This window comes from Bos indicus, chromosome 6 (assembly GCF_029378745.1).
Source record: "Bos indicus isolate NIAB-ARS_2022 breed Sahiwal x Tharparkar chromosome 6, NIAB-ARS_B.indTharparkar_mat_pri_1.0, whole genome shotgun sequence".
NCBI classification, from domain to species: Eukaryota; Metazoa; Chordata; class Mammalia; order Artiodactyla; family Bovidae; genus Bos; species Bos indicus.
Genome location: NC_091765.1, coordinates 2,071,150 through 2,093,541, shown reverse-complemented (window position 1 = coordinate 2,093,541; position 22,392 = coordinate 2,071,150). Strand labels below are relative to the sequence as shown.

At 38.7% G+C, this 22,392-nt stretch overlaps 1 protein-coding gene across 5 annotated transcripts in view; it reads right to left on the bottom strand.

The window, feature by feature from the left end:
• MARCHF1 (membrane associated ring-CH-type finger 1) overlaps nt 1–22,392 on the bottom strand; it is a 610,217-nt gene that overhangs the window by 72,350 nt on the left and 515,475 nt on the right. For all 5 annotated transcript variants that reach the window (XM_070790996.1, XM_070790994.1, XM_019962183.2 and 2 more), the window contains one exon: nt 7,536–7,716. In XM_070790996.1, the coding sequence (XP_070647097.1) occupies nt 7,536–7,716 (181 nt within the window). The remainder of the gene's footprint in view (nt 1–7,535; nt 7,717–22,392) is intronic.

Here is a 22,392-nt window from a genome sequence, read left to right as displayed (position 1 = left end):
CTTGTTTCTCAGGATGGGGAAAGACCAGGCTTCCCCCACTCCTGTAAGTTCCCTTAACCCTTCAGATTCTTCTGATGGGACAAAGACCTCACGTTCCCCCAGAGGGACAATCCAAGATTTTAATCAGCTGATCTGCCCTGATAGCAGAGTCAAAGCACTATTTGGTCTATATTTTAGCTGTAAAACTATGACTACAGAAAGGAAAGATGACTTTTAGATACAGGATGGCCATGATATTCTTTAGACTCCAGAGAAAGCTGATTAAAATTAATTTTTTTTTTCTTGGAAACTGTAAAACTGGTTCTTTTTGCATATGCAATTAAAAACAACTAGCTTGTTAAAAGACCTGCCTAGGGAAAAGCTTGAAGTTAACCCTTCCCATGTCCTTGAAATACACTGCCCATTTTGCCTGAAACCTCAGTCTTGCGCAATTAGAACTTCAAGCCCCCCTACCCCCACCCCCACCCCCAACACACAAAAAGGGTCAAAGAAATGTTTTAAATCTCAGGCAGAAAACTATGAGATCTCTGTCTGTCTGGATTTATGTATGTTTTAGTGTGTATCTTTTGTTTTGTTTTTTTCAATATTGCTGAAGTTGTAAATGAGTTCTAATTTTGCGACCCTGTGGACTGTAGCCCACCAGGCTCCTCCATCCATGGGATTCTCCAGACAAGAATACTGGAATGGGTTGCCATTTCCTTCTCCAGGTAAAGAAAAATAAGCGCTTACAAATCAGACAATTCTAAATACAAGAGAAATTAACCTAAATGAATTTCAGATTCACGTGAACTGGGAAATATTCAATATTAAATATCTAGTATTAATGTTTGCTTGCTAATCTATTATAGACATGGATAAGAGTCATTAAACATAGGATTTTCATTATGCCTAGGTTTATTATAAACTAAATATTGTTATACCTGTTACAAGTTTGTCAACAAGGAAAGTACCTCTAGAAAAAAAAAAAAAAAAAAAACTTCTAAAAAATGTAAATGAGATATGAGTTTTTAGATAAACTATTAAGAATAATTACACTTTAGAAATATCTGTCTAAAATAGTCTCTCCAGATTTTGGTAACCTGAATTTCTAGGGTTGTGCTAAGCTAAGTGACAGTAGCTTATTGAATAAGCAAGTCATTTACAAATAAAACAAGATTCTGAAACATTCATTACTGAACACTAACTTCCTCTTACAGACAGAGAAAATAGAGATTTTGGACTATTAATTAATAATGTTTAATGCCATCCTGAGATGTTCTCTAGAATTTTTTTTAGAAATTGTTACTGGTATTTATGTTCATCAATCTATAAAATGCTAATATAACAGTCAGTTCTTGGTCATTTAAGGAAAGTAGGATGTGTGTTTTCAGTAAAGAAGGTATGAGGAATAAAATTACATTTTATGAAGGGAAAAGGAAGTAGGTCTGACTTACATACAGGAGGCTGTTTCAGGGTGGGAGAACAAAGTAATGGGTACAGAAAGTGACAAGGTTTTATGGAAAGTGGACCCCAAGGCAAGAGTTTTGTGCATAAATACAAGTTTTCTTGAGATGCTGAACTTTGATAATGAATTTTAAGTTTCTTTACTTCTGAAGTGATCTCGTCTATGTTTACCTTTGAAATTTTCTTTGTTACTTTGGCTAAGTGAATATAACGTTTCACAGTGATCTATGTTATTTTATCTGACAGTGTTATAAACCCTTTTGATATTTATCAACAAAACTTCTAAATAACTTGACTTCTAGCTGACTTTGGGATGCTTCAGAGGGCCCCTGAGACATCCAAAGAGCTATTAAACTATCCGGGTTCATTGGACATGTTAAATTACATGGGCAGTGCTGTTGAAGGGGTGATAAATCTTCTCAGATTATACTGTATGGTTGATGTTACTAATATAGATGTCTTAAAATTATGTGGAATTCATATAGATCTGATATGCCCTGATACAATGTGGTCAATTATAATTCTAGTTATCATGTTAAAGTGTTACAAGTCACAGCAATGACTAGGCTACATTGTCAATTGCAATTTAATCAGATTTTAAACATGCCTTCTATGGTTTCACTCTGATGCTTTTGCAAGAATACTGCTACTTCAAGATTTATGGAAAAGACTTTTCTAAGATTAACCAATAAGCAGATTTTTTTTTTTTTTTTTTTGTTATCTGGTAAACTGGTAACAGGCTGGAATTTAGTTTACTCTCTATGTTAAGGGAACAAAGTTTTTTTAGAATGCAGCTTTGGATAACAGATTATGAGTTTTTTTGCCTTTAAGTGATTTATATTTGTTTTTAAAATCTTTTGCTACTTTGGTAAAGTAAAGAAGCATTATTTAAAATTATAGTTCAGTTCAGTTCAGTTCAGTCGCTCAGTTGTGTCCGACTCTTTGCGACTCCATGAATCGCAGCACGCCAGGCCTCCCTGTCCACCACCAACTCCCAGAGTTCACTCAGACTCACGTCCATCGAGTCAGTGATGCCATCCAGCCATCTCATCCTCTGTCGTCCCTTTGTCCTCCTGCCCCCAATCCCTCCCAGCATCAGACTCTTTTCCAATGAGTCAACTCTTTGCATGAGGTGGCCAAAGTACTGGAGTTTCAGCTTTAGCATCATTCCTTCCAAAGAAATCCCAGGGCTGATCTCCTTCAGAATGGACTGGTTGGATCTCCTTGCAGTCCAAGGGACTCTCAAGAGTCTTCTCCAACACCACAGTTCAAATGCTTCAATTCTTCGGTGCTCAGCTTTCTTCACAGTCCAACTCTCACATCCATACATGACCACTGGAAAAACCATAGCCTTGACTAGACGGACCTTTGTTGGCAAAGTAATGTCTCTGCTTTTGAATATGCTATCTAGGTTGGTCATAACTTTTCTTCCAAGGAGTAAGCGTCTTTTAATTTCATGGCTGCAGCCACCATCTGCAGTGAATTTGGAGCCCAGAATACGGTACATGTAGACAAATCTCATTCTGCTTCTACAAAAAATAAGCCCTCACGGTTACACTTATGCTATCCTGATGTCTTTAAAACATGACAACAGTCTACTCCTAAATTGGGAAATTAAAAATGGGTGAACAATAGCTGTAAATCAAAGAGTCAGGGCTATGGGAAATCCAAGATGGCTACTTGGATTTTCCCAGCTCCCTGACAAACCTCATTTTTATTTGATGAGTTAAAGCTTTCCCTGGCTATGAGGTTAATGCCCCCACAATGACAAATTAATTATATTTCACTTAATGTTAAGTTCTGCTTTGTCGCTTCAGTCGTGTCCGACTCTGTGCGACCCCATAGACAGCAGCCAACCAGGCTCCCCCGTCCCTGGGATTCTCCAGGCAAGGACACCGGAGTGGGTTGCCATTTCCTTCTCCAATGCATGAAAGTGAAAAGTGAAAGTGAAGTCGCTCAGTCGTGTCTGACTCTAGCGACCCCATGAACTGCAGCCTACCAGGCTCCTCCGTCCATGGGATTTTCTAGGCAAAAGTACCGGAGTGGGGTGCCATTGCCTTCTCCGAATATTAAGTTCTAGTTTTGTTAATTATGGTCTATGTTTACTACAACTCACTTCTGAGCTAGTTCCTTGTTGTTATGTTATATTGCTAAAAGGTTTAATTAATTAAGTTATTAAAAAGGACACTCTAAGTTTGTTTCTAAAGCTAATCTCAATAACCAATCTTTGGATGAAAGTCAGATGCTTCGTGATGTACAACCAGGAGATTCACACCTGACTATATTCATTTAAGTAAGTCAGATGACCTGGGGTATACTGGGCTATACCTAATGAAAGTTCTTGACTAAAATTCTGGCTTGTGACCTTACTAATAACTGCTAGCTGTATTATTTTCTATGTCGCTTGTTTCAGAAAATTGTTTCTTATATATTACTCCATATGTGATCAATGATTGCAGTAATATAACTCTAGATAAGGGAAGAAGCAACAAGAGGGAATATTTTTCTGGACCAAGAGGCTAGTGAGACAGGTGTGGTGCAGAGACGTTTGCTACTTGCGAGGCCTGGTCCAGTGATAGGCACACGGAGTGGCCTGTCAATGGAACCTTCTCTGGACTTAGAAATGAGCCTTCTCAGCACCACAGGACACAGTGGCCATGAAATGCCTCCCAAACATGGCCAAATATGTGGCTGTGAAGGGACCCTGCTGACTGGAAGTTGGCACTTGCCAGCTGCCTCTACAAAGATTACGTCATGACCACTGCAAGCTGCTGACATGCCCTGAAAGTAGGTCAGGGTGGAGATCAAAAATAAGGCACTGTGCTCTGGGAAAAACCCAGAAGAACCAGCCTTCAGAGAGTCAGATGTTTTCAGGTAAATATTTTATGAATCCAAGTTCTTGCATTTTCTCATACCTACAGAAATACAAACATCATGAACCAATGTCTACTCCTGGTTCTCCTGGCTAGTTCCCCAGCAGCTTTTCTACTTCTATTAATATCTTTAACTTTCTTGTTAAGTTTGTTTCTTCTAGAATACAACAAATCTCCAAGTGATAGTATGACAAGGATATTCCCTGGCCAACACCCAGACAATGCTGAACAAATCACCTTATTATTCCAAGGACTCTCCTCTCCCTCCATAAATGTACCCTGACAGAGAGCAAACAAAGGGAACCCAGAGCCCTACAATGCCCCTGTATAGCCTGAAGAAGCCAGAGTGGTCATCACCCCTTTTCCCCTGAGACTGGGTTCCCAAATGCCTGAGAAGGGAAGTAAGTAGATAGTTAGACATGAGCAGAATATCAAAAGGGGCCAAAGAATTGGCCCTGAAAATAAAGAGAGGGAGGGATGTAGTGACTCAAGGATAAAAACAGCAGATAAAACCCAGGAGGGTCTTGGAATGCAGGAACAGAAAAACCCAACACTTATCATCTTTCCTCCCCCCATGTTTTAACTATTAATGGATTTCAGGTCCTCCTGGGCAGTATAACCTATCTCCCCTCCTATCCCATAAGGAGAAGGTGTTTGCCTAACTCTTCCCCCACTCAGGATACATACCTCATCCAATCAGCAAATGACTGGTTAGACCCCTATCCCAGTCCTCGTACCCTGTGTATGAAGTGGACTAAGGACTTCTTGTTCAGTGACAGTTCTCCATTGAACTGGCATGCTGTTCTAACAGTGTCTCCTGTTCTAATAAACCTTATTTACCTCTCATTCTGTCTCATGTCTGGAGATTGTTTTCCAACCCACGCCCAGACCATGACAGTAGATGGCATGAAGAAGAGGAAATTAGAATATTTTATTCTAGATTGTTCTCAAATTGAAATATTATTTTTGACAGAGTTGAAATGAAAATTTTGTACCGATGTATGTTGAGAAAAAAAAAAAAATGGAGAACTATACAGATATCATGAAACAATTGGTATTTCCCTGAGGGATAAGAAGAAAAATTTACAGAATCACAAAGCATGATGTGTCATTTAGGAGCTCCAGACAGCATATAGCATCTTTCAGCAGACAGAGCAAAGGGCAAGGAGGAAGGGTCCATCTCTATTTCTGGCATAGATTGTTTTTGGACCTGGAGGAACAGAGTCTCACCTATTTTGCAGTCAGGTCACCCCATATGTTAAAAAAATCCATAACTCAAAGATATTTTGTGCACCAATTCTGACATCTATAACCACAGGCAGATTTTAAAAATCAAGGCTACTGCAAAGCGGTGACTATTTATTCTGTCTCTCCATAGTTTACAGAATTAATGAAGAATTGCAATAGCCAGCCACCAATTGGATGCCTTTTGGAAAATTCTTGTTTGCTTTACACTCTGCTTGCCCTGGAATCCATCACTCTTATCCACCTTTTCTTTGCATGAAATTTAAATGAAAATGCAACTCTAGCCAGATTTGCTATTTAAATTGCAGTCTCCATACTCTCCTTTGGAAATTGAAGTATCCATATAGGTAAGGCCGGAGTTAGGCAAAAAGATAAGTTGGAGATCAAACCCGTGTCTGTTACATCTCCTGCATTGGTAGGTGTGATCTTTACCACGAGCACCACCCACCACTTGGGAGCCTAAAATTCGGGGTCACAGTATCACAGCTGATATGAAGAGCTGATTCATTGGAAAAGACCCTGATTGCTGGGCAAGATTGAATGAAAAAGCAGAAGAGGGTGGCACAGGATGAAATAGTTAGATAGCATCACCTGCTCAATGGACATGAGTTTGAGCAAACTCTGTGAGATAGTGAAGAACAGAGGAGCCTGGCATGCTGCAGTCCATGGAGGTCACAGAGAGTCAGACACAACTTAGTGACTGAACAACAATGACAAAGCTATCACACATGAATTAGGTAAAGTCCATTGTCTTCATTTGCTCCTTTATAATCTATCCTTTTCCAGCATTGAGTTAGATGCTAGCTTTATACTTATCTCAATTATTATCTTCATTATTTAGAAAAATATAACACAAATGACACATTTGAAGATTAAGTTTGTAGCTAAAAATACTACACAATATGGAAAATGATACTTTTCTTACATGAACCATCAAACTGCTGGGTGGTTAGAATAGGAAAAAGGAGTCCAGAATGGCGATGGCTAAAGACAAGGAAGGGAAAAGCCCATGAAAACAGAACAAAGGAAGGTTGAGGACCGGAGTGAGGACCTCGGGTAGAACAAACAGCACTCCTGGCTGGCCCAATTTACATAGGACAGGCCCAGGGAGAGGAAAAGACATATAAAAAGAGGAGCCAAAGGGCCGGGGGCCTCTCTCTCTCCTCTTTTCATGTCTTTTGAGTTGGCATGCCCTCACGCCTCAGAGATGACTTTTCCTTTATTTTCTAAATAAAACTGAGCTGTAACATGGAGCTGTAACACTGATCTGTCTGAGAGCTGTGACACGGTCTGTCCAAGGGCTTTAACGTCTGTCGCTTCAAATTTTTGTTGTGAGGAGACAAAACTGAGGAAATTGCACACTCCCACAACAAAACCAAATCCCCAGATAAGGGCAAACACAAGAAAGACTCCACACCTTGTAGAAGAGATCATTCTCTTTCTTACCAAATGCTTGGTTTTCAAAACATTACATGATTTCATACTGTTTAATCTTTGTGGTCTATTATCTAACCTTCTTGGGAATTGACTTCAGTAAGTACAATGTTCTTACAGTCCCCTTCCATCAATTCAGTTACATTGATCCATAGGTATATTTGGGTACACTCACAAACACATATACACGTGCATACACATGTTCACACATACATACACATGCACATGGTTTTGTGACTTTGGAGAGTGACACAAAAATCAGGAGCCCCAGAACCTAAGACAGAAGTATGGAGAATTATCTGGGAAAACTTGACTGTGTTTTCCATATTGAGCCCAACACATGATGTGTAGTCTTAGTGGATATTAGCACATTAGAAAAATCTTATTGTGGAAATGTGTTTTTAATATGTATGTATAATTAAATCACCTTGGTGTACACCTGAAACACTGTACATTTTTGCTGAATTCAACTATACTTCAATTAAAAAAAGAGAAGCCTGTTTTGCCAGTTCTCTTAAACTGGTCCAGGCAACACAGTACCTTCCGCAGGGGCTTGAGTTTGGTCTCCATGATGAAGTCATACTTGCACAGCTCACAGCAGCGTGTGTCAGAGCTCTTGATCCACTGGTGCAGACAGGCCTGGTGCACGAAGCGTAGGGTGCCTGTGCAGCGGCAGGGCGTGATGAGCGGGCTCTCCTCATCCCCTTCGCAGTGACAGATCCTGAAGAAGACACAGCAAGCAGGTGAGATCTCCCAGGGAGCATACCATATCCTCCTCCTTGAGCATCCTAGGCTTATTGGAATCTACAACCTCACATTCAGAACTACGAATATTTCACTTCAACTTAATGCTGGAGCTAAATACATGGTCAATATTAATTTCCTTTCACTTGAATTAGTCATTGTTGGACTCTTAGGTCATATCCTAGGGCTTCACACACCTGTACATCGAAAATGCACAATCATTCCTCCAGGGAAATCAATTTTAACAGACTAACTATTGAGCTGTGTCCCCACTTTTATCTATCAGAAGTCAGTGTCCCAGCAGAAAGAGACTCACAGACTTAGAAAACAAATTAATGGCTGCAAGAGGTAGAAGGATGGATAGTTAGGGAATTTTGGAAGGTCATGTACACACTGCTTTATTTAAAATGGATAACCAACAAGAACCTATCATATAGCACATGGAACTCTATTCAGTGTTTTGTGGCAGCCTGGATAGGAGGGGTGTTTGAGGGAGAATGGATACATGTATGGCTAAATCCCTTCACTATTCACCTGGAACTATCACAACATTGTTAATCAGCTATACACCAGTACAAAATAAAAAGTTCAAAAAAAATAAAAAAATAAAAGTTAGTGTACCATTGTAATGGAATTCTACGCCCCACCCCCCCCCCAAAAAAAAGTCAGTGTCCACAGGCACAAGCTTTCTTTCATATATTAAAGTTACAGTTTAGTATTCTAAGGAATGTTGGAATCTGGTAATCTCATTGTTTTATTTTGGCAATAGTTTTAGAAGGTGTACAATTTAGTATATATGATATTCTACCAATGTGAAATAATTCTGAAAAATTTTAATGTGTTACCATGGAATAAAGTGAATATAGACAGTATCAGCTTGGAAATATTACAAAGATTTTCCTAGGAAGATGCACACATTTGTTCACAACAAATGAGCTTAACTTTAATGATCATCATTGTCATGAAAGTCTTTGGTTACAGAAAGTTCAGCTATAGTAAACAGTAAAGTTCAGCTACTGTTTTAAAATTTTAATTATTACATCTTCCTAGAAATTCTTATTTCAAGTAGTTTACTGAATTACTATGATTTTAATGTCATAGATTCAGTCTATGAAATCTCCATTATTCTCATCTTCAAATTTTAAAAACTAACTTGTTTTCCTCATTGGATGAGATAAGCTTTTCATAACATGAGGTCACAAATTCAAATCTTACAACTTCAATAATTCTTATTATCTAGAGGCTGTAGAAGTTGTTTCTAAGTTTGATTAGAAATATTTCTTAAAATCTGTTAGAAATATGAATGAAATGTTCCCAGAACACTTGTATAGTTATTTTTTGGAGCTGAGTCATAGTGACAGGCTGGAACAATGTTTGAATTACTATTGCTGTTCTTTCCTTTCAGCCATCATCACCAGAAGCAGTGCTTTTTAAAAAGTAGGTTTTAAAATATATTTATCTAGCTCAACTGTCTCCCAGGGGAAATGCAGTGGTTGGTTGGTCAGATTGTTACTTCAATGAGACAACAGGAATTGAAACTCAACCCTCCCCTAACTTCAAAATAAAGAAGTATGACACAGTAGCTAATATTTTGAATCTCTTTTTCTTAAGTAGAGACAAAGTAAGCCAAGAGCAACACTGGCTTCAAAAGTTCTTTGGGTGGAGTGAAAAGATAGAACACAGGAAAGTTCAAAATCAGTGTCTGCCTTCCCCTGGATGGAGTTACAAAGTAGCAGTCAAAGGCTGGCCTAGTAGGGAAAAGCTAAGAATTGAGATTGACATAAATAGATTATTGATTGGGCTTCCTTTGTGACTCAGATGATAAAGAGTCTGGCTGCAATGCAGGAGACCAGGGTTCGATCTCTGGGTTGGAACGATGCCCTGGAGAAGGGAATGGCTACCCACTCCAGTATTCTTGCTTGGAGAATCCCACGGACAGAGGATCCTGGTTGGCTATAGTCCACGGGGTCACAAACTGTCAAACACAATTGTGTAACTAACATTTTCCTTTTTCATAAAATAGATAACCAATGAGAATCTACTGTGTAGCTCAGAAAACTCTACTCAGTGCTCTGTGGTGACCTAGAAAGAAATCCAAAAATGAGGAGATATATGTATATGTTATAGCTGACTCACTTGGCTGTACAGGAGACACTAACACAACTTTGTAAAGCAACTATACTTCAATAAAAATTTATAAAAAGATAAAACTGAAAATTATCTCAGAGCCTATTTTAATATGAAACTGAAATATGTCCTCTCTTCAAATCTGTAGATCCTAGGATCAAGGCTTAGTATAATTTATATCATACCTGTAGCTGATAGAGTATTGATCAGTAGAGGCTTGTTGAGTGAAAAAATTCTTCAATCAACAAACTATAACTTATTCTAAAAGCGACTAGGGAAAGCGAATCTGGGTTTCTAAAGCACATCATTTTTTTTAGCTGTACATCTCCAATTTTTATAAAAAAATTTATTTTTAATTAAAGGATATTTACAATATTGTGTTGGTTTCTGCCATATGTTAACATGGATCAGCCATAGGTATAATATGTCCCCTCCTTCTTGAAACTTCCTTCCACTCCCCACCGCATCTCACCCCTCTAGGTTGTCACAGAGCCCTGGTTTGAGTTTCCTGTGTCATATAGCAAATTCACACTGGTCATCTCTTTTACATATGTTAATGTATGTTTCCATTAAAGCACATTACTTTGATGTAATATTTATTTTTGGAGGAACTGAACCATAACAAATTATACATCATGAGTGGCTAAGATTTCTGAAGTCCTTTGAACCTCTTCTCTCACTGACATCACACAGAGATTCTCCCTTAGATCAGGGGGCAGTACATTGTGGTGTGATACTTCCTTATGCATGTTTTGGCATATAACATTTTTTTTTTGGACCACACCCACCCACGTATGTTTATGTATTGTTAAGAGCTGTGTTTATACTATAACTGTAGGCCTGAAGATGATGCATGTGTCCACAAAGACTATCATCTTCACTATCTGACCCTTTGCAGGACACATTTACTTTATGGTGATTCTGAGTTAAAGACAATGTCTGACTGTTATCAACAATGATAAAAACAAAGTTTATAAAATAAATCACCCCAACTTCTGCAAGTAACAAAAATTGAATTAAAGGTTCCCAGGAGAAGCATATGATAAAACCAAAAGCCCCTCCTGGCCTGTCACTGATGCCCGTTGACCCATGACAGGTCTGTAGGGACAGGGAGAAAAGTTTCTTATTTGAAAAAGAAAAATGTGCAGTTAATCCCATCTGATAATTTATCACCAAAAAATGGGTCAACTGCTGCACAGCTGCCAAAACGGTTCTGAGGCTCTGAATTTTTGCTAACGTGAAAAAGTAATTCATCATAAGCAGATGGAAAACAGAGACCTTGTTGATTCCAGACTGACCAGAACTGAACCTGATTGGTGTCAAGGCTTCTTATGTCTTACACATTCTTTTAAAAAATTTCTCCTGAAAATTACCTGAAGCATCACCAGCAATATTATTTTTTTTTCATAAAGTTAAGATTATTTCTTTGCTGACAAAGATCCATCTAGTCAAAGCTAAGGTTTTTCCAGCAGTCAAGTATGGATGTGAGAGTTGGACTATAAAGAAAGCTGAGTGCCAAAGAATTGATGCTTTTGAATTTTGGTGTTGGAGAAGACTCTTGAGAGTCCCTTGGACTGCAAGGAGATCAAACCAGTCAATCCTAAAGGAAATCAGTCCCAAATATTCATTGAAAGAACTGATGCTGAAGCTGAAACTCCAATACTTTGGCCACCTGATGCGAAGAACTGACTCATTTGAAAAGATCCTGATGCTGGGAAAGATTAAAGGTGCGAGGAGAAGGGGATGACAGAGGATGAGATGGTTGGATAGCATCACCGACTCAGTGGACATGAGTTTGAGCAAATCCAGGAGATGGTGATGGACACGGAAGCCTGGCGTTCTGCAGTCCATGGGTGTCATGAAGAGTTGGACATGACTGAGCGGCTAAACTGAACTGAACTGAAGATTATTTCCCGTCAGGAAAATCAAAAGGTTGGTTCATTTTCATTTCTGTTGCACAAGATTTCCTTTTACATGATGTTAGCATTTTGAAATTTTTCTAAATTATCCAACTCATGTTGGTTCCCAAGAGTCTTTCAAACCATGTTGAGACTGTTCTAAATGGATTTGAAAGCTAAATATCAATTTCAAATATCTACTAGAAATGAAAAATAAAGTGATAGTGCCATTACAGAAATAATTAAACAATTCTTAAATTGACACTTTACACAAACCATAATTGCTAAATTTTAAATGAAAACATAGTAATAAAAATATAAACATGTGTTTTCCAATACAATAATCATATACAGAAAATGAATTCAATAATAAAAATACATTGCAAAATAATCATTATTTTGATGCATTTTCACTTTATGGGAAATCGAGACTTAGGAATTATGTGATTTTTAAAATTATTGGTGATCTACATTGGTGTCTGCCACCTGGTGGAAGGAACAGGTTGAATTCAAATTTTATTGGCATTTTAGCATTTTAACTGGCTGTTTAACATCTACTTCCATATAATTTCTAGCTTTCTGTAAAGAGTGGACCACAAAATACTATTTAGCAAATTAAATTTTCGAAAGTATGTGTGTGTTTGCAGATTCAAGCCCCCTTTAATATTTAAGTTTTAAGAAAAGTAGGCTTTTTTTTTTTTTTTTTTCCCAGTCTTACATACCTTAAAATGACCTCCATTTCCTGTTCCCTATCCATTTGTCAAGATATCTTGGTTCAGGTAAAATAGTATGTTTTATGAAAGAGCTTTTTTAAAAAATAATTTATTACTTTAAAAAATCTTTGTGAGGGCCATAGTGACCTAGGCAACTTTAGAATTCTTTTCATCCACTTATTCATTATTTCATTCAGTCACATTTTCTTAGTTCTTGCTACATGAAAAGAAAGTCAGATACTAGCATCAACATGTGGGGTGACTGGAGAGAGAGAGAGAAAAGAACCTGGAGGCAGGGACCTCATTTGGGCAATGATTATAAACATCTAGGTATTAAGAATCTACAAGGAAGAATCACTTCACACTGGCCAGATGGTCATCATCAAAAAATCTATAAACACTAAATGCTGGGGAGGGTGTGGAAAAAAAAGGAAGCCTTCTTACACTGTTTGTGAGAATGCAAGTTGGTACAGCCACTAGGGAGAACAGTACAGAAGTTATTTAAAAAACTAAAAAAAGTTTATGACCTAGCAATCCCACTCCTGGGCATCTACCTGGAGAAAACCCTAATTTGAAAAGATATGTGTATTCCAATGTTCACCACAGAACTGTTTACAATAGCCAGGACATGGAGGCAATCTAAATGTCTATCAACAGAGGAATGGATAAAAAAGATATGGTACATATATACATTGTAATATTGTTGTTTAATGTCACTAGGTCGTGTTCAACTCTTTTGTGACCCTATGGACTGTAACCCGCCAGGCTCCTCCCTCCATGGGATTTTCCAGGCAGAATACTGGAGTGGGTTGCCATTTCCTTCTCCAGGGAATCTTCCCAACCCTGGGGATTCAACCCCAGTCTCCTGCATCCGCAGGCAGATTCCTAATATTGAGCCATTCATCCATAAAAAAAGAACAAAATAATGCCATTTTAAGCAACATGGATGGACCTAGAGATTGCCATACTGAGTGAAGTAAGTTAGACAGAGAAAGACAAATATCATAGGATAGCATTTATATGTGGAATCAAAAAATGGGTACGGATGAACTTATTTATGAAACATAAATCTAATAAGGACCTACTGGATAGCATAGTGAACTCTACTCAAAACTCTGTAATGGAAAAAATATCTTAAAAAAAGAGTGTGTGTATATATATATATATATATATATATATATATACACATTCTAAAGGAGATCAGTCCTGGATGTTCATTGGAAGGACTGATGCTAAAGCTGAAACTCCAGTACTTTGGCTGCCTCATGTGAAGAGTTGACGCATTGGAAAAGACCCTGATGCTGGGAGGGATTTGGGGAAGGAGGAGAAGGGAACAACAGAGGATGAGATGGCTGGATGGCGTCACCGGCTCGATGGACGTGAGTTTGAGTAAACTCTGGGAGTTGGTGATGGACAGGGAGGCCTGGCGTGCTGTGATTCATGGGGTCACAAAGAGTCGGACACGACTGAGCTACTGAATTGAACTGAACTGATATATGTATATGAAACTGATTCACTTTGCTGTACACCTAAAATTGAACACAGCATTGCTCATCAAGTATACTCCAATAAAAATGGAAAAATAAAAAGAATCCAAAGCAATATGGCAACACTGGGGAAGAGATGGGAGACAGCCTACCGAATGTACCAAGGTCTCCAAGGACCCCAGCTTGGTTTCCATGACTACTAGCTTTGGAGACAAAGCATTTCTATAACATGGAACTCATAAAGGCAATCATGACCATAACCTTCAAACAGCATCTCAACTCTCTTTGCATATTCCATGTCATCTTCCCATTTGTTATCTTCTCATTTCCTTACTTATATTTTCCCCCATATTTCATCTCCAAGCTTTGAGCACAGCATCTATGGACACTGCTGTGTTTGTAATGATTTAATTTGGATGTTATCTTTACTCAAAACTAGTCATCATGCTTCAGAGTTTGGCACCTACTTGCTGCCCATTTTTAGCCTTTCAAAGGACTGACTCTTAGTTTTATTATTTTTTAAATTGCTTTTTAAGCTCTATTTTATTTATTTCCTCCCTGATCTTTATTTTTTCCTTCCTTCTGTTGACTTTAGGTTTTGTTTGTTCTGTTTCCAATTCTTTTAAGTGGTAGGTTAGGTTGTTTATTTGATATTTTTCTTATTTTTTAAGGGTGGTCTCTATTGTTATTAACTTCCCTCTAAGAGCTGCTTTAAAGGGGCCTAGTGCTCTCCAGTCCATGCATTGCAAGAATCGGTCACAACTTAGTAACTAAAGCACATAGATTTGGCATGGTTGCATTCTGGGGCACCCATTCTTAGAATTCACTTTTCTAAGCTAAAAATGATTAGAATGCATGGTGGGCAGAAGCCATGTTGAAAGGTAGTAAGCAGTGTATGAGAAATTAGTGCTCAAACAAATGAGTAAGGAGATATGATCTTTCTTTTTGAGAAATATGGCAGCACAGTGAAAGGATAGCAGACTAGAGAAAATTTTAGTTTTCATTTGCATTTCATTTTGTTTTCACAGTAAAAGTGAATGTGTTCATAAACAGAAGTGAAGGTGTCACAGAGAGGGAGACATTTAAAGAAATAGTCAGGCAAAAGAATGATCCATGGTTAGATGAAGTTTCTTGAGAAGTCAGGAGAGTGTGGGTAAGGAAAAGATCACAGAGGAATATCTTTGGACAAGTGCAAGGATACCCAGGAGGGAAGCCAACAGTTTTCCATGAGCAAAAGACAGAGGAGGAACGTTGGTGAAGATAGAGAGGAGGTGGGGCAGGGGAGGTGCAGCAGTTGGGTCTGAAGGATGGTCTTACTATCTTCCCTGACACAACAGACAACAGGTAGTGAAAGGGAGGGCAGGGAGGCATGGCCCTTAAGGTCTCACAGAGGCTCTAAATGATTAAAGAAAGCCACTGGGAGAATGTGACAGAAAATTAAGCAAGCATGAATATCAGAATAGTGGAGCAGCTGTGAGGTCCCAGGTCAGATGAGATATATGGGTTTACAGTGGACATTCTCTGACTCTGTACACTCATTAGTCAGCGTGATCCTACAGCAGGTGACACAACCTCACTGTCCCAAGATCACCAGGTCAGGATAGGGAAGGCGAGAAGTGAAGGATTCTGGCACATCAGAGAAGATGGTATGAAAATAGCTGTCACAGAGTCTAGATGAACTGAGCAGGCAAGCCAGTGAAACCACCCATGGACCCTGTACTATCAGAGGCCAAAAGACACAATGATGCTGAAGAACTGATATTGACAATGGGAGGAGATAGGACAAAGATTGTCTCTATGTAGAGGATGCATTTATCTCTCTTAAGGATTAGTTCACCTCCCTTTTTTTGTATTTTTCCATTGCCACAGAAAAAATAAAAATAAAATTTATAGAATCATTTGGTATTTGAAGTTCACAAACAAATCTTATCCTGACTCACATCTTTGGTCTCTGCTCCAGTAAACTGGAGATTTCCATTTAGTCATGTGTAGAATTAAGTTAAAAATAACTCTTAGGGTGTCAGGAAGATTAAGTAAAAGAGCACATACCTGGCATATAGTAGGCAACCAAATATTTGTTCATTTTATTATGGCTAAATTTGTTAATTTTAGCATGCAATCATGAGATTAATTCTACTGCTACTATTAATTTGGTTTATCAATGTTATTGCTTCCAGTGCATTGGACTAAGAGCTTTTTAGCAGCTAGTTTGTTAAATTGGTTAGAGCAAGCACTTGTAAGGTCAAGGTCATGAATTTGACTTCATTAAGGTGAGTTGTTATGACACACTGGAATCCCCAGGTTAGTTGCATCACAGACACATCTCAAAGAAATCTTGGCATGGGAGTATGTTTAGATATGTGTAGAGGAAAACTAGGATTGGATTTAGCTTCACTCTTCTGTATGTTGGTGACCTCAGACAAGTTTTCAGACAGTTGATTTTTTTTTTCTTCTGTAAAATTTTATATGGCTATCACAGGTTCCAATAAGATATATGAGAAAATACTGCAAAATATAAATATTGTCCCAAAGCAGGTCATTACTGCCAACAGATAATTAGTCAATAAAATAAACAAAAGTGCTTCTAGGTAGTAAATGCAATGCACTGTATGCTTTTTAGAAAAGCAACTCATTTTTTTAATGTCTGTGTTTTACTTAATGGGACTGTCATTTTTCACTTCTAGGACTGTAATGTAAGTAAGGCAGATATTTCCAAATCTACTGTATAAATGAAATTACTTTTCTCCTAAGCTACCAGCACCCTCCTCACAGTCAAGTCTAAGGACCTTCTCTAGCTCTTCATCTTTCCTGATGTCCCTCTGAAGTATGGACTAACCCCTCCTTCTTAAAGCTTCTTCCCTTTTTGGCTTATGTGACAGTGTTTTTATATCACTATACCAAAATCACTGCAGATGGTGATTGCAGCCATGAAATTAAAAGAAGCTTACTCCTTGGAAGAGAAGTTATGACCAACCTAGATAGCATATTAAAAAAAAGAGACATTACTTTGCCAACAAAGGTTAAGGCTATGGTTTTTCCAGTAGTCATGTATGGATGTGAGAGTTGGACTATAAAGAAAGCTGAGCACCGAAGAATTGATGCTTTTGAACTGTGGTGTTGGAGAAGACTCTTGAGAGTCCCTTGGACTGCAAGGAGATCCAACCAGTCCATCCTAAAGGAGATCAGTCCTGGGTGTTCATTGGTGGGACTGATGTTGAAGCTGAAACTTCAATACTATGGCCACCTGATGAAAAAAGCTGACTTATTTGAAAAGATCCTGATGCTGGGAAAGATTGAGGGCAGGAGGAGAAGGGGATGACAGAGGATGAGATGGTTGGATGGCATCACCAACTCAATGGGCATGAGTTTGGGTAAACTCCAGGAGTTGGTGATGGATAGGGAGGCCTGATGTGCTGTGGTTCATGAGGTTGCAAAGAGTTGGACACGACTGAGCGGCTGAACTGAACTGAACCCTTAAACTTGAGAAAAGTGGAATCAGAAGAGCATATAAGGTGATTATAGGGACTGAAAGAGTGACTACTTATGGAAGACAGACCCAAAATATTTGGGGCTTAGAAATTTGAGATATAGTGCCTGAGATGATCCTGTGCTAAGACATGACAGGTGAGTTACTATGTTGGGAATAATATGTTGATACCTTTCAGCATATCTAATTTCTTGGCTAAGTCTAGTCTACCTAATATTGTGGGCTTCCCTGGTGGCTCAGATGGTAATGAATTTGCCTGCAATACAGGAGACCCAGGTTCAATCAGGTCACAAAAGCCACCTCTCAAAGTATGACTGCTTATCCGGTGAGTTTTATACTTACCCCTTTGATTTTTCCTTTCTACACTGACTACTCCAGGGAGGCCATCCAGGCCCATCAAGTTCAAATATTGCTCCTAGACTTGTGACTTTAAAACATTTGTCTCCAAACCAACCACTGCCCCTCCAATAGCAAGAAGCCTCAGCCAGTTCTTACTGGTTCCTACATATCACCATCTCCAAATTAGCTTCTCTTCCCAAAGATGCCATTCCATCAATATCTCATTCTCTTGGCTTGCCTTTGTTTTTGAGCCTTTGGGTAATTTGAATTCTAAATTCAAATTGTTATCAAGATGCCAATACTTTTTATACCTTAGTGGTTTTTCCTTCCTCTCAAAAAAATTATTTTCCTCCTTCTCATCCACACTGCCATTGCTCTGGTAGTTTTGAATTGTCAACAGATACAAAAACTGTCTTTAAGACTTTGCTCCTTCCCAATCAGTCTTAAAACTATTTTATTTATGTATTTATTTAGCTGCATCAGGTCATATTTGCAGCATTGAGATCTGGTTCCCTTACCAGGGATTGAACACAGCCCCTCTATTGGGAGTGTGGGGTCTTAGCCACTGGATCATCAGGGAAGTCCCTCAGATCATTCTTTAAACATGTAGTTAGTTGTTAAGATCCTCTTAAAATAATGTCATTCTTCAAGAACCCTATCATCAACCAAATAAAATCCAAATTATCCAAATTACCTGGTTTTCAGCTGCTGCTGCTGCTGCTAAGTCACTTCAGTTGTGTCCAACTCTGTGCGACCCCATAGATGGCAGCCCACCAGCCTCTCCCATCCCTGGGATTCTCCAGGCAAGAACACTGGAGTGGTTTGCCATTTCCTTCTCCAATGCATGAAAGTGAAAAGTGGAAGTGAAGTCGCTCAGTCGTATCTGACTCTTAGCGACCCCATGGACTGCAGCCTACTAGGCTCTTCTGCCCATGGGATTTTCCAGGCAAGAGTACTGGAGTGGGGTACCATTGCCTTCTCCAGGTTTTCAGCTAACCCTCTGTAATTTGAATTTTCCTTACCCATTCTACTGTATCTCCTCTTAATCCCTAACACACAGGCATAGCAGCATGCTACAGAATTTACCTGTAGGATAGCTGAGAAGCTTTGAGTTTTGATACAAATTAGTTACCACTGTGCCAAGATCTTGATTCCTCTCAGTCTAGAGGGCAGTTTCAGGGTCCTGGGTGTGTGGTCTATTAATCTCAGTTAATTCACAAGTTTAGTGTTCTGCATGTGTCATGACCTGGAAAGTGTTGGGGAAAATGATGTGGTTGTTAACAGTAGCATCAGTTTTGCTGGTCATATCTGTTAAATCACTTAATCTCTGGTGCTTTCAAGTTCTTCACCAATAAAATAGGAAAATAGCACTGTCTACTTCCTACGGTTGTTTATAAGAATAAGTTAATTAAGTGTTGATAAAGATCAAATAATATATTTTTTTCAATTCATGCTTAGGTGTTTATTTCCTCAGCCTATTGCCTTCTGAGACTGTTTGCCTCTGGGGATTTTCTCAAATGTGATCTCAGCCCCCTGAGACCCTCTTACTTCATCTAAATTTAAGCTGCCTTTAAGACTCACATCCTTTATGAAATAGATTCCAGACCTTCTTTGCTTATGAGTTTTGAGGTATCATTATTCTTAATATAGATTTGGAGTTTGCTGTTTGTTTTTTCATCTATGCAAGTTCTGCTATTATAAGCTGAATAAATTCCTGTATATTAATTTTGAGGATCAGGATCGTCTTTATATGGAAAGAATAGCAGGATATTAATAGCAATTTAAATGCTGAGAGTGTTAAAAAAATCAAGGTAAAGATCGTCCACAAATGGACCCGGGATACTATAATTTAAACTGTTGTTTAAACATGTACAGACCAAAAGAGACAGCCTAGTTTAGTGAGAGGATTTAGTAATTCTCAGATGTCACCAACTACCAGTGTTCTGTTTATGTTTCGGGAAAGCTCGCTTATAATGAAAGTGAGAAATGTATCACCCTTACACATACCATGTGATCTTCATTTGCATTTGAGGAAGTAAGCTGAGATGTACCAATTTTATACCCTATCCGAGCATCGGAGGAAGTCAAGCAAATTGATCTTCTGTAGAAAGGAGAAGTAACTCTTATTCAAAAAGCAGAGAAGATGGACAGTATTTAGTATTATTCTTACCAACAGCTGTTTCCAGAAACTCTAACTGATATGGAGCCAAAATATATATATATATATTTTATATTTTGGAGTTAAAAGAAAAAAGCCTTGCAAATCAGATTTCTAAGAGGTGAAGTATTATAAGCTACCATTCAGTCTGAGATTTAAAATATTTTGTAAATTTTAATTAAAAATACAATTATACATAAAACAAAAGTATGTTATAGAGAGATGATACAATTTTTGTAATCATAAGGTTCATCATTCTGAATATTCAATCTTTTTAACATCTACAGATGAGTGACAATTCCACACACAAATGACTTTAATGTGTTTTTGTTTTCTCAAGAGTATTTTCAACTTGAAAAACCTGGTACATACCATTACTTCCTGAGTTTAATTTCATGCCCTAATTTGTCACCACTGACTTGGTCCCAACCTCAAATCATCTGCACAGAGCTGCAGGGAAGAAACAACCACAAAGGCAGGGAGATAGCAGCACCCCTGGTTCCTCACTGGATCCTGGAGCAAGTCCAGAGTCACAGTGAACCAGCTGCATCTCCTTCCCATTGGACAGCAGACGATGGAAAAAGAGAAGACAATGAATGATCACTTATGTCGATAATGGAAGCAGAGGAAGCCAAGGCCTATTTGAATTTACAGGTATTTTAGATCAGTGAGCTGCAATGGATTGGTAAAATAATATTTGAATTTCTCCTCTTGCAGCCTTATTGCCTCCTGTCAACCTGTTGATCCCAGGAGTTTACATTCTGGTAGGGATCAGGGGTTGTCATAGGGACTCCTCCATTGTTGGCTAGCCTAGTGATTCGGTCTCATAGTGGGCTATGCCCTCTTGGAGGGGTTTCTGAGAAGTCTCTGCATGAGTGGAGTACATGCAATGTCCTCCCATTTGTGCTGGCGTGTGTGGCCTCAGGCGTGCCATTCCCAGGTGTGCTCAACAGCAGGGTAGATCTCGCTCATTAGTCTTATGTCAGCTCAACTATCCAAATCCTCCAAGTCAGGAGATATTAAAGGATGGACTGTGCCCTTTGGGATAATCCCTTTCTTGCAAACCGTCGCTTTGCTGCCCTATCCACACTCTGTTGGTGGCTCCAGGCAGACCATGGTCCATTTCTGAGTAATGGAATGGATTTTTCCCAGTGTGTTTACCTTTCCAGATCCTACCTTATAATTTTGGTGATATTAAGATGAATTAATAGATAATAAATGTTGAATAAATACCCTGATGTAATGATTTTTCTCTACACTCACACACCACAAACATTCATTTTATGTCAACTTTGAGATGTTTTTGCATGTGTTTGCAAGATGAACAAAACTGAACTAGAGATATTTCTAAGCAGGAATTATTAAAGTTATTAGGCTCAATTTTCACTTCATGGGAAATAGATGGGGAAACAGTGGAAACAGTGTCAGGCTTTATTTTTTTGGGGCTCCAAAATCACTCCAGATGGTGATTGAAGCCATGAAATTAAAAGATGCTCACTCCTTGGAAAGAGAGTTATGACCAACCTAGATAGCATATTAAAAAGAAGAGACATTACTTCATCAACAGAGGTCCGTCTAGTCAAGGCTACGGTTCTTCCAGTGGTCATGTTTGGATTTGAAAGTTGGACTGTGAAGAAAGCTGAGTGCTGAAGAATTGATGCTTTTGAACTGTGGTGTTGGATAAGACTATTGAGAGTCCCTTGGACTGCAAGAAGATCCAACCAGTCCATCCTAAAGGAGAAGAGTCCTGGGTGTTCATTGGAAGGACTGATGCTGCAGCTGAAATTCCAATACTTTGGCCATCTCTTGTGAAGAGTTTGCTCATTGGAAAAGAAAGACCCTGATGCTGGGAGGGATTGGGGGAAGGAGGAGAAGGGGACGACAGAAGATGAGATGGCTGGATGGCATCACTGACTCAATGAACATGAGTTTGGGTAAACTCTGGGAGTTGGTGATGGGTAGGGAGGCCTAGAGTACTATAATTCATGGGGTTGCAAAGAGTTGGACATGACTGAGCAACTGAACTGAACTGAGGCTCAGTTTTTATTAGCTGCTTGCATTGATGTGAAAAGGAAAAACAAAAGCACAAATAAAACACACTCACTTGCTTTTTGTGTAGATATGACAAAACAAACATATTTGATCAGATGCAGAATAGGGCTTTGGGATATACATAATAACAGAGCTATCAGTAAACTTATCATTGTAACTAGTCCTTCTTCTTTTCTGCATGTGGCAGAGATTCTTAATTCAAATTGATTTTGTGATAGAGCTTTTTTGTAATTGCTAAGTGTTTGAATCCTTATAACCTCATCCTCCACCACTACTTCCTTCCAGTTTTGTCCATTCATTAACCTTATCTGGCTAAGTATTACTTCTAAGGAAGTCTCAAGTTGCCATGGATAATTGACGAGGCAGTTACTTTATTTACAGGTAACCAAGAA